The 12,185-nt window shown below is 45.3% G+C and overlaps 1 protein-coding gene across 3 annotated transcripts in view; it reads left to right on the top strand.

Moving 5' to 3' along the window:
• Atp8b1 (ATPase phospholipid transporting 8B1) overlaps window positions 1-12,185 on the top strand; it is a 126,793-nt gene that overhangs the window by 62,720 nt on the left and 51,888 nt on the right. For all 3 annotated transcript variants that reach the window (XM_023715246.1, XM_004623688.3, XM_023715240.1), the window contains exon 2: window positions 1,494-1,696. In XM_023715246.1, coding sequence (XP_023571014.1) covers window positions 1,516-1,696 — 181 coding nt within the window. In that variant the 5' untranslated portion in view covers window positions 1,494-1,515. The remainder of the gene's footprint in view (window positions 1-1,493; window positions 1,697-12,185) is intronic.

The following is a 12,185-nucleotide window of genomic DNA, read 5'->3' as shown; positions in this document are numbered from 1 at the left end:
GTTTTTTGTTTTTGGCGGAACCAGGGACTGAACTCAGGCCCTTGTGCTTGCCAGGGAAGCACTTATTCCACTGAGCCATCTCCCTGGCCCCTGTTAATTCTTTCAACTGTTTCCCATGCAATTTGATTTCTGTTCATGAACTCTTTGCCTACCCCTGTGTCTTCAAGAGTTCCTACTACTTTCTCTTCCAGGAGATTTAGTGTCTCTGCTTTAATGTCTAGATCTTTAATCCTAAATGGAGATTTTAAATACTTAAAATTTCCTAATTGTTCACTTGTGGAAACCCAAATGATTTTGATGCTCAAAATGTTAGATTTAGTGTAAAAGTTTCAGGCAGTTAAAACAGTCACTCAGGGCAATTTATACTCAATCAAAATATGTAATAAGCTATAACATAAAAATAGAGTATAGAAGATCTCTCCTTGGAATGCTGTTGCTTTTGTTGCAAACTTTTAATAATTATTGTGAAGTCATTTTACAGCCCAGAGTTTGGACTTGCTTCTCAGTAGAGAACAAGTAATCATAATTTCAGCAGTGCAATGTGGGATGCCTTGCAGGACCTCTGTCTATGGTGACTTCAGGGGAGGTTCTGGTGTGCAGTTATCAGCATAAGTGTGAGCTGCAGCTGCTATCGGTGACAATACTGAATACATGGTAGTGTGAGGCTTATGTAAATAGTTCCAGGCTCGATGTCTCTCCTCAAGTAATCTGTGGTATTTGTGTAAATATTTTTTCAATGTCAGTATAACAAAGGGTGTCCTTGTTACCTGTGTAGGGTCACTTCTTCCAGCAGTAGACACACATATTCTAGATAGGGAGACAGGGTGGCAGTACTTATGAAGTTAGAAAGATGAGCATTCCTGAAAGTCATTAGAAACTGTTGAGGATTTATGGTTTTATTAACTATGTGTCATAGAATAAAGGCTCAGCAAATCAGCGTTAGCAAACAGCAGAATGCTTGAGGGAGTGATTTCTAACTGTGCACCATCCAGAGTAAGAAACTCAACTCCATAAATATCACAATGCAAATAGATGTCCGTATGTGTCCCTTTTGTAAATCTTACCAAAGTACCTACTCTTACTAGCTGAACCATACTTTGTTATTGTTTGTCTATATCATATTATTTTACTATTGGTTATGACCCAATAAATTTATTTCACTGGGTGGAAACCCACCATTTGCCTTAAGTTCCTGTACTTGCCTTTAAAAGGTAGGGGATGTGGCTGGGGTTGTGGCCCAGTGTGGAGCAGTTGCTTAGCATGTGTGAGGCCTAGCTCTATGCACACGTGTGCACACAGGTTTGCCGAATTTAACTAATAATGAATGTGCTGGTTTGCGTACTAGGGTGAACTTCTGGGTTATCATTTAGAAATATTTGTAAGTAGTACAGTAATGTTCTGTTAAAGGGTGTTGCATCAGGATGTGGGGAGGATTCAACCAAAAGCTGGGCCAGAGTCAGCATTCTCTCTGGTTTCCCTTTGTCTTCAACCAGGTAGTTTCATTTTGCCAGCAGAATGAATACAGAAAGAGACTCAGAAACAACATTCGAGGAAGACTCTCAGCCGAATGATGAAGTGGTCCCCTACAGCGATGATGAAACTGAAGATGAACTCGAAGACCAAGAGCCTACCATTGAGCCAGAACAGAACCGAGTCAACAGAGAGGTGGAAGAAAACCGGGATACAATCAGAAAAGGTAACCATTGGGTGGTCCTGGTACCTGGGAACTGTGCCGATAGATGGTCCACGTGGATGGTGGCAATATGTACCAAGGAGGATGGGTCCATTTCATGTGGTCTACAATGACATCTGCCTTCTCTGACTTCCTTCAAGGATGGGCACGGAACATGCCTGTGCTCCTCAGCATGGCAGGACTGGGAGACCAGACCTGACAAGTTCTGTAGAGAAAATAGAACATCTTGGTTACTGTGTGTGTATTTTTTAAACTGAGTTGTATGGAGAAAGTTTATCTTGTTATTGCATATAGCAGTTTTGAAAAGTGTACACATCAATCTTTGGATGTAAATCATTTGTGTTGATAAATTGTTGGCACATGTTACATAAATAACTACGTGTGTGTGTGTGTGTGTGTGTGTGTGTGTATTAATTGGAGCCATTATTAAGAAATTATATCTATGTTTACATGTGCATGATCACATGCCCCCAAAAGGAGTAGTAAGAACAGTGTCTAGTACAAATTCCTTGGTGGTGCTCAAATAAATATACTTCAATAAATCAACCAGTAGGTGCCACATTTTGAAATGTTTTTCGTTTGCCCACCAAACCTTGGAGTGCCCCTCAGTGAAGCAGCTTCTCGAAAGCATCTCAGAAGCGTGGGCCCTTTTGGGAAGCGATGCTGGCCTGTCCTCCACAGGTTTTAGGGGACCGGGACCAGGACATAACCTTAAACCTCTTCACACCTTTGGTTTCTTCTCTCCTGTGCTCCTTGGCATCTGAGTGGGCTTGCAGTCTCCATACCTTTTGTTCAGTCATTTGTGACCCTGAAATGGCCTTGGCTCACTTGGCAGGAATTTTTTAATGGGTCTCCACTTGCCACCAGCAGCCTGTCCTGTACAGCCTGTGCCTCTGCCCGAATCCTGCCAGCTTCACAGTCATGGTCTCGCTCCGGGGACTGCTCATGTGTAGGGTAAAACAGGAAACATTTTAGGCTCTAGGGACCATTGGGCCCAGTTGTAACAGTTCAAGGACCATATGAAAGTGGCCACAGGCACTAGGTCTCACTCACAGCTGTGGAGTGTGCCTTCCTTTGATTTGCTATTGACTGTCCCATGCGGCTTTTTTGCTTCCTGCTAGTGGAAAACTTCCTGCTCGTTCTTCATCACCCTGCAAACTCAGCTTTGTCTGTGGCTCTATTCAAGAAGTTGAGCCGTTCTTGGGATTTGCACCCTGTGTTTGATTTCAGGCTGAAATTATTTCCTGCATAGTTACTTGATTCCTAAAGAGAGCTGGTGTTTGTCATCCACAGAAAGCTGCATGTGGCACTGCTTGCTGCTCTCCAGATCTGTCTCCTGCAGGTCCTTGTGGTCACCTCTGGCTTCATCTGTCTTCCCAAAAGTCTGTCTCCATGGTTCTACTCTGGCAACTGCCTTGCAAGCCTATTCCCTCCTGCCACTCCAAGATCCTATCCCCCTCTTCCACCTGCTGCCTGCTTAAGGCTGGACTTCCTCTGGAACAATTTCAACCTGAAGAAAAAATTACAGGCCGGGAAGCCTCACTTCTCTACTTTTTCTTCCCGCCCTTGTGATGAGGTCACCCTGAAGCTCCTCTGGGTGGGGACAGTGTTGGTGTAAAAGAGCTTAGATATCCAAGGGGGACTCCTGCCAAAGCAGCTCCAAACCTGGAAGGCCCTTGGCTCATGTGGATGGTGTGTCCCCAGCTTTCTATACCAAACATGTAGACAAATTAGTATTGAAGGTATGTTTTAGGGTATAATTTTAAGCTGTTGATTATTGCCAGTATGAACTTTCAGCAACAAAGCAGAAAGTATTAAAATGATGACCAGTGAGTGAGATTATAATAGAATCACCACCAGCTGAAACAGGAAGGCAGCCTCTGTCTTGACGGGCCCAGACTGGCCACTGGCAGACTGACCTTAAAGGTGAGTAGCCTGACCAGTGAGTGAGGGAGTCCTAGCTGATTGCCCAGAGAGTGAAAAAAGCACACTTCTTCCTCATTCCTTCTCTCCTGGTGCTTGTGAGTCTGCTATCACAATCTCAGAATCTCAGATAGCTGGTGAGCTGGCAGCAGAATTGGCTCCACAAGGGGAAGGGTGAACCTTGCTCTTGGTGCCTAGTGCCACCAATGCACTAGGCACTGATCACGCCCTCAGATACATGGTTCAGAAAGCCTGGAAGGGCCTGGAGCTGGGCGCCTGCAGAAATGTCAGAGGAGCACGCAGCGGGCAGAAACCCTCACCTCTGGTTTTTTCCAGCTCGCCTGGCACATTCTGGTGGTCACTCAGTTTGCAAATCCTCCTTTTGCTAGATTCCTGTCCTCATCCTGTGGGACTGACAGTAGTGGGCTTGATCTCGGCTCTTCACTCTTTATAGCCTTTACCAAGGGGGGTTTGTAGTCCTTAGGGATATTAGTGGCTCTCATTTTTTAAAACTGTTGTCAAATAACTTTGCCTGTGACTCATAACAAAAATTGACATTGTTCTAACCCCGCTGTCTACCCTTCCCAAGCACACAGAGAACATTCAGGAGGGCGAGAAAGAGAGGTGCTCTCTCTCAGGGATTATCCCAGCTAAGGTTGGTGTCACTCTGGCTTTGCCTTTTTAAACTACCATTTGTCTTTCCTGACACAACTTTCTTCCCAAGTATTCAGGACAGCATTGCACAAGTCACCTTGTGTGGTACCATCAAGCTGAGCGACACCAACGCTGAGCTTTCATGTTAAACATTCTAACAGACCCACTAAAATGGCTCTTCCATTGAAGGACCTTTATTGTGTATTGTGAGAATCCAGAAAAGGTACAAATTTGGAGTGAGAAGGGGTGTGAAGGAAGAGCTAAGGCCAAACACTTTGCTGGAGTAATTTACTCTTGTTTTACCTTGAGCAAGAATTGATAGAAACCAGTGGAAATATTTTCCATGTTAGTGAATGAACACCATTGTTTCCTGATAAGTGCATGAGAATGCTAATTCTGCCAAATGGTCCAGATTCTGTAGGTCCTGACATTGGAAGCCTGGAATCATCCACTAGCATGAAAGAAGTTTTAGCTCCAAAGAAATGGATCTTGTTTGATCAGAGCCTGAAAATTCTTTGACTGTGAGATAAATCATTTGCAGCTTATTATTCCATGAGTCTCTGGGCTCAGAGATAAAGTCCTGGGGCAGAAGTGAGCGCTCTGGGAAGGCTTCCTGGGTTGGTGCACACTGACTTCCCCTTTGAGTGTAGGGATAGATGAGGATGGGTTCCTGTCTCATTGCAAAGCTGTGCTATCTGTTAACTCTTCCATCTTCCCGTCAGCTGGCTTTCACACCCATGACCTGTGGGACAGTCTCACTGGAGCCCTGCTTTCTGCTCTGTGTGTCCTGTCTCCTGTTCTTAGGGTCAAGCTGCTAGAGCCCTACTCTCTACCATCCTCCTGCTCCAGTGGCTTCTTCCTCTCTGTGGGCTACCAGGCCACTTACAGATAATGCTTTCCTCAAGGTCACTACAGAGGCTGCGGGTGTAGTAGCTCAGTGATGGAGTGCTTGTCCAGCATGCCTGAGGCCCTGGCTTTGATCCTCAGTACTGAAGGAAATTATATTCTTCCTCTTCCTCTGTGTCCTCTGAAGTGTCTAAGCTTTCTTTCTTTCTTTCTTTCTTTCTTTCTTTCTTTCTTTCTTTCTTTCTTTCTTTCTTTCTTTTTTTTTTCCTTCAGTACCAGGGATTGAACTCAGGCCCTTGCGCTTGCCAGGCAAGCGCTTATTCTACTGAGCCATCTCCCCGGCCCCATGAAGTGTCTAAGCTTTCCAATGGCACCTCCCTCGGGAACTATCATCTTTCTCATCCCATCTGCCCTCTTTGGCTGCTCCCCACTGCCTCCCTGGTACATTCCTGTTCCCACTCATACTCTCCCTACACACTCTCCCCTGACCAACTCACTTTCTCAGCATGCTTTGCCAAGCACGTGGCCCTGTGTGATCTAGAGGCCCAGGGCACAATGGCTAAGAGGAAGGACCCCACACTCTGACTGCATTTGAGGCCTACTGTTACCACTTTCTAGCTGTGTAACCCTGAGGAAGGGAATTTCTTTCTGATTCTCAATGTCTCCATCTCTAAAATGTACTTAGAAACTATCCTGTAGGAAAGTTGTAAGGCTTCACACAGAAGAGGGAAGGACTGAGTTGCTTTGGGCTTATGCTAAGTGCTCAATAAATATAAGCTGCTGGGACTGGAGAGATAGCTCAGTGGTCTAAGCACCTGCCTGGCAAGCACAAGGACCTGGGTTCGATCCCTGGTACTGCATGCCGTGCAGGCCCTGGGACCCAGGGTGCACCATGCTGACCACTAAAATTGGGCTTGGTGGCACATGCCTGCAATTCCAGCACTGGGGAGGCTGACACAGGAGGATCACTACGAGTCCAAGCTGCATAGCAAGACCCTGTACCAAAAAATAAATTAAATTAAATTAAATTAAAATAAATCCTGCAGAGAGTCTTCTTTCTCAAGTCCCAGCGGTGGCAGTGTATTGCTTCAGTGAGGAAACAGCTAGCTGAGAGGTTTCCTGCTCGCCAAATGTGGAACGAGAAGTGGGAAGACGGGGTGCAGCTGCGAGTCGCATCTCCCCGCACCTTTGCTGGGTCCTCCCTCTGGGAGTTCAAGTGGAAACCTGGGGAGCCCAGGCCTGGGGATGACGTAAAAGCAGCTCTGGAGACTCCAGCAGGGCCAGGAACAGTGCTTCTCAGCCCGGGGCCATGGAAGCGTATCTGGGGTCTTGTGAAAGCAGTATTGAGCGCTGCAGGGAGGAAATTGGTAGCCCAGAGCATTTTCTTTTTCTGTGTGTGTGTGTGTGTGTGTGTGTGTGTGTGTGTGTGTGTGTGTGTGGTACCGGGGATTGAACACAGGAACATGTGCTTGACAGGCAGGCACTTACTCTACTGAGCTATCTCCCGGGCCCCCCAAGAGTGTTTTCGCCCAGATTTCTTGTGGCGCAGCTGGTCCACGCTTTCATTAGCAGCCTAGGAAAAGGATGGCAGTGTGGTTTTTCTTTCCCACCCCCACCCCCCAGAGACAAAGAGTGAATAGTATTGGCGCTTCTGTTTTGCTTTCAATGTATCTCTCCCCCCCTCTCTCTCCCCCTCCTTTTTTCCGACAAAGCTGAATGCTTCAAACGCTACACAGCGCGTGTTTTCAGTACACAGTGTCCACATTCCTTGTGTGCAGTGCATGTCCACGGAGACCTCTCCTTTTCTTCATCACCATTTCCTTCCTCCCTTGCCCCTTCCTCCATCTCCTGAACCCGCCCCGCTGAGAAAGATCTGTCTCCTATGTATTATCTTTCACTTTGCCCTTTGTGCATAATTTGGGTTTCTCTTATAAGAGCCATCACTCCAACCTCACTCCAACCTGCCCTGGTTTATTTCCCTTACACTTTCTCAAAAGCTGCTCTGATCCTCACTACCCTCCTCAACGTGCCCCAGTTTGAGCCACTTCCGGAATTTCAAGAAATGTGAACCCTTTGCCCAACCTTCCTCTTCTGCGAGCCCAGCAGGAGGGTTTCTTCCCGCCCCGCCCCCTCCTGCCCCGCCCCCTCCACAGGCTCCTGCCATCAGCCACACCCTCCCACCCTACATCACGAACTTCCCTCCCTCTCTGGGATCCTTCTCCTCAACCCCCAAACTTGCCTCCATCTCCCCAGCCTAAAACACCTTCTGTGAACCCTAATCCCCTTAGCTTTGCATCCAGAAGAAGCTTACCTCAATAAGTCTTTGTTCTTTTCTGCTCCTCAAGTCCTTGGCCATCTGATGTTTCGGGTGCGGGCGCGCCTGCGTTGCCTCCTGGGGCCCATGTGCTCACTTCCAGCGTAACATGACTGTCTCGGAATGTCTCTGGTCCTTATAGACCAGTGAGGGCAAGCCTTTTAGAGACTGAGTGGCCAAACTGCAACCTAAAACCCACATATGTACTGCAAAGTGCCAACACTATAATTAAACCTGAATACTGAGGTTTTAGTTTAGAAAAAACAACTCATACACTTGGCTTATAGGCCTAAAGAGAGGACTCCGCATGTCCATTGTGGCATGCGTGCCACAGGATTGCCATGATCGTAGTCTGTGTCATAGGTTTTTCCTTTGCTGTCTACTTAAATATAGTGGGACACTCTTGACGCATGATTTTACTATGACACACTTCCCACGTGGTCATCTGTACTTTTGGTTTCAACTCAGATTCCTATGGGAGACTTTCGCATCTGTACCTCTGCGTTGCATTGCCCTGGGGCTTAACAGTGTAGATCTTGCACCCCAGCTGTCTGGGTTTGTTAGCCTGATACTTTTTTTTTTTTTTTTTTTTTTTTTTTGCCATACTGGGGATTGAACTCAGGACCTTGCGCTTGCCAGGCAAGTACCTATTCTACTGTGTTATTTGCCCCACCCCCCTAGCCTGATACTCTTGATAGCTTTGTTTCATTTATACTAACAGTTTCTTTTGTTCACTGAAAAGCAAGTTTTGGGTCAGGCCAGATAGCTCAGCGGACTAAAGCGACTGCTTAGGCAAGCCCAGAGGACTGGGGTTCGATCCCCAGTGGGCCTGTGCTGATTCCGCCCCTGGGGCATGTTGAAACAGCCACCTAGACTGGGCCTGCTGGTGCATGCCTGTAATCCCAGCACTTGGGAGGCTGAAAACAGGAGGATCACTACAAGTCCAGTATGTGTAGTGAAACCCTGTAGATCCTGTACCAAGTACATAAAAAAAAAGTTTTTTCCTTTTGTTTCTTCTTTATAAGACAGAATCGTTTTTATGTCTTATACTCTGAGTAACACTTTGACCATTGTTTTAAGATCATGATATTAGTCATTATTTTGTTATGAAAATTTTTAATAGATGTCATAGTTACTTTTCTCATTTCTGAGACAAAATACCTAACACCCAAAGTTAAAAGAAGAAAGGTTTATTTTGGCTCACAGTTGGTAGAGGTTTCAGTCCACAGTTGGCTGGCTCCAAGGCAGGGTGGCATGGCAGAGGGGCACTGCAGGGGAGAAACAGCCCATGGCACAGAAGGCAGAAAGCCGCAGGCAGCAAACTGTCCTCTGTCCCCTCCATTCCATCGGGGTCACACCTAGGATGGGGCAGTCTTCATCGCAGAATTACACAGCCTAGATCTCAGATGCCTCTGGGATGTGGGCACTGGTGTCTGGAACCTTCACATTGAGAACCACCTCTACATGATCACTGCTATTCCTGACCTGCATTTTTTTTTTTTTTTTTTGTAGATTTCAGAGACTGTGAGCCCAATTTAGAAAAACAAGAGCCCATGACAGGGGGGAGGTGAGCTCCACCCACTTGGGTGTGCAGGGTACTTCTATGATTTGACAGTGACCTGTTGGCTGAGGAGCCCTGTGCTGGGCCAAGTTGGGTGGAAGGGTCCAGCACACTGGGAGCCTCGTGGCTGATCTGTGTTAGCGACCCGAGTGAGGCAGGGCTCCTCTGGCACCTGGTGTGAAAGGACAGGGCACACTCTCTGAACACCCTCCATGTGCTTGCCATGTGCAGCCAGAGCTCCTCAGGAGAATGGACCTGTAGTTCATTGATTCCTTCCATTTAGCTAACAGTAAGTTCTGCCACCTCTTCTCACTCTTGTTATCCTCAGCACTATGGACTACCTTCCTCCTGTGTCTGCCTTTCATGATGGCTTATTCTTTCCTTTTTCTTTTTAAGAATATGTAAATATACCAAATCTATGCATAGATATACAATCTGTGCATAGGTACATAAACCCATATGCTTATGTGTATATCATTCATACTGCATAGTGACTCTGTGTGTCACAGAGGAAAGCACAGGATGGCAGACACACTTCTGCTTTAGTCACTTACCTGGGAAAACTTCTCCATCACCCATGTAAATCTCCCTCATTGTATGGATGGTAACTAGAGGTAGGCACTTAGTTTGTTCACAGTCTATTAAGTAGCACTGGGTTGAGTAGCCCTGCACTATGTTTTCCCCCCATTGGAGAGCAGTTTACACATGAAGAGTAAGTCCCGGGGCTGGCAAGATGGCTCAGTGGTCTAAAACACCTACTTGGAACAAGCTTGGCAAAGCACAGGGACCACAGTTCGATCCCCCAGCACCACATGCCAGCCAGCCTCGCCCCCTGGTGGGCTGAGCTGGCCACACACACACACACACACACACACACTAAATAAATAAATGTTTTTTTTAAAAAAAAGAGTAAGTCCCAAAAGTGGGATTGCTCAGGGTGTGTGTGTGAAGAATTTTGAGTTACTGCCAGTTTCCTTTCCACAGAGGCTACCTGCAAGGCCTGATTCTCCACTTTTCAACCTGAAGTGTCATCTAATTATTCAGTATTTTGCCATTGCGAGATAAAAATTGGCACCCCCAAAGAATCGCATTTGGAAACACCATTTGCCTTGCTCTTTGTGTGAAGAATCCATGTCCTGCACCCACTTATCTCTGTGGCCTTTGTTTTCTTTTTGCTGTTCTGATGTTAATCTTTTGATCTGTCTATCCCCTGGTTTCCTGCCGTGCTCAGTTGTTGGATCTGTAAGCAAGAATTCAAAGCCCACAAAGGGATGGGCAAGGCCAAACGAATGACGTCCTTGCCAAGTGGTAATGATCAGAGGACATGGTGACTGCAGGACGTGGTGACTCCTGGTATCACATAGCAGTTTTCAGACGTGTGATAACATATGTGCCAGACTGGTTGGTGATCTGTGAGCCACACGTGCCATGTGTGACGTGCATCCCTGGACATGTGGCTTGATGGTTCTGTCGGCACAGCCTTGACTAGTTATTGGAGCTGTTAACTAAAGGTCATGTAATGAAATTGGCCTCCCCGATCCTGCTGGAATATTTGTTACGTTCTTTTCTCTTTCAATATGTCTACTCTAAAAAAAAATAATAATAAAATGGAACAAGATGCTTTCTTTAATAAATGAGCCTTGTCATTCAAGAGTCTACTCAAATTCTCTGTTCCAACTGGCTGTTTATTAACAGCTTACTCAAAAAGGCAAATGTCTCCAAGTGCTACTTTGCTGTCTTTCCTCAATGCACATTACTGCAGCATTTCTCAAATCATACAAATAGGTGTTGTGTGGTTACTTCAGAAAATACCTGTGGTTATTGCAATTTTGAAAAGCTGGAACTAAGTGAGTTCCTTTACTACACAATTTTTCAGAAACCTAAATACATCAGCAAGTCCATCAAATGTTGAGGTGTGGGTTTCGCAAATGTATTTGACCACAGGAAAGCACTTCCAGTTTTTATAGTCTCGGATTGAAAGACCATTCAAACAATTAGCTCAAATCTCAGAGAAGAATTAGGAAAAGACTTCAATTTACTTGCCTCATTGATTTGTCTGAATTAGGCCGAGTAAGAATCCTTAAGTGAAAATAGGATTATTGATTATGTGGCTGCAATCAGATTTCTGAAATGAAGTGAAAACGTTCTTGTGGCTACATCTCAGATAAAACACACTGATGACTTTCTCAGGGCTCCCTGAGGTGCTGTCAAGGATGTAAAATGAAGAGATCAAGGTTATTGCTGGTGACCCCATGGCTGCTCCTCTTTGAGATCAGAAACTACCTTCTGTCTGAGGCATCCAGGTCTCTATGGGCTGGGAATGAGGTGCACAGCTGGGGGCAGATAAAGTGACCACAGCTGGGGCTCACTGACCACGCAAACTTGAAGAGTCAGCTGAGGGAATCAAAGGGAGGGTGAGAAAGCTTATTATGTCCAGGTCATTAAGGGGTTGTTATTTCTTTCCTCCTGTGTGTTTCTAAGATTGACCTTTTAAAAACTCTTATCCCTGGCCTTTTCTCTTCTCCAGAGAAGAAAATCTTTTCTGGTTTGTTTTCCCCTCATCCTTCCTGAAATTTAGAATGATATTCTCAGCATGTTCTAGAACATTGGCGGCCAGGATGTGTCATAAGTCATCTGTGAACTCAACCAAACCAGCAAAAGCACAGCATTTGAAAGTTACCATTAAATAGAACAGATTCAAGATTGCCCTATGAAGTGTCTTTTTTTTTTTTTTTTAACCTAATTTCCTTTAGAGCTCTTCTTTGAATGCAAAAGAAATTATCTGATTGCAGGCATCGTCACAGGGCTCATGAGCTATGTTATAGGTCCATTTCCATTTTCCCCATTGATGAAATTGTGCTTGAGCTAGAGAGATTGCAGGATTTCCATTTGTCATAACACAACAATTATTACTCTATAAATGGCAGCCAAAATGATACATCACAAGTGTTCGGTAATGATACTGTGATTTTAAAAAAGAATCAAATTATTTGCATTTTTTACCAGGCCACACTTGATCCTCCTTAATATTATCTGTATTTCCTAGGGAGTAGGAGTTAAAGATGAATCATTTAAAAACTTGAAATGGATGGTTTTATTTTTACAATAGTCACAAGACTAATCGCTTCATAATTCCTTGTAAATGATCTTTAATGCCCTTCAAAAATGATTGTGCCACGTGAGTTGTTAATGTT

The sequence above is a fragment of the Octodon degus genome, unplaced genomic scaffold (genome assembly GCF_000260255.1).
Source record: "Octodon degus isolate 3935 unplaced genomic scaffold, OctDeg1.0 scaffold00003, whole genome shotgun sequence".
Taxonomy (NCBI): domain Eukaryota; kingdom Metazoa; phylum Chordata; class Mammalia; order Rodentia; family Octodontidae; genus Octodon; species Octodon degus.
Note: the sequence above shows the minus strand (reverse complement) of the source record. Positions and strands in the feature narration are given on the sequence as shown.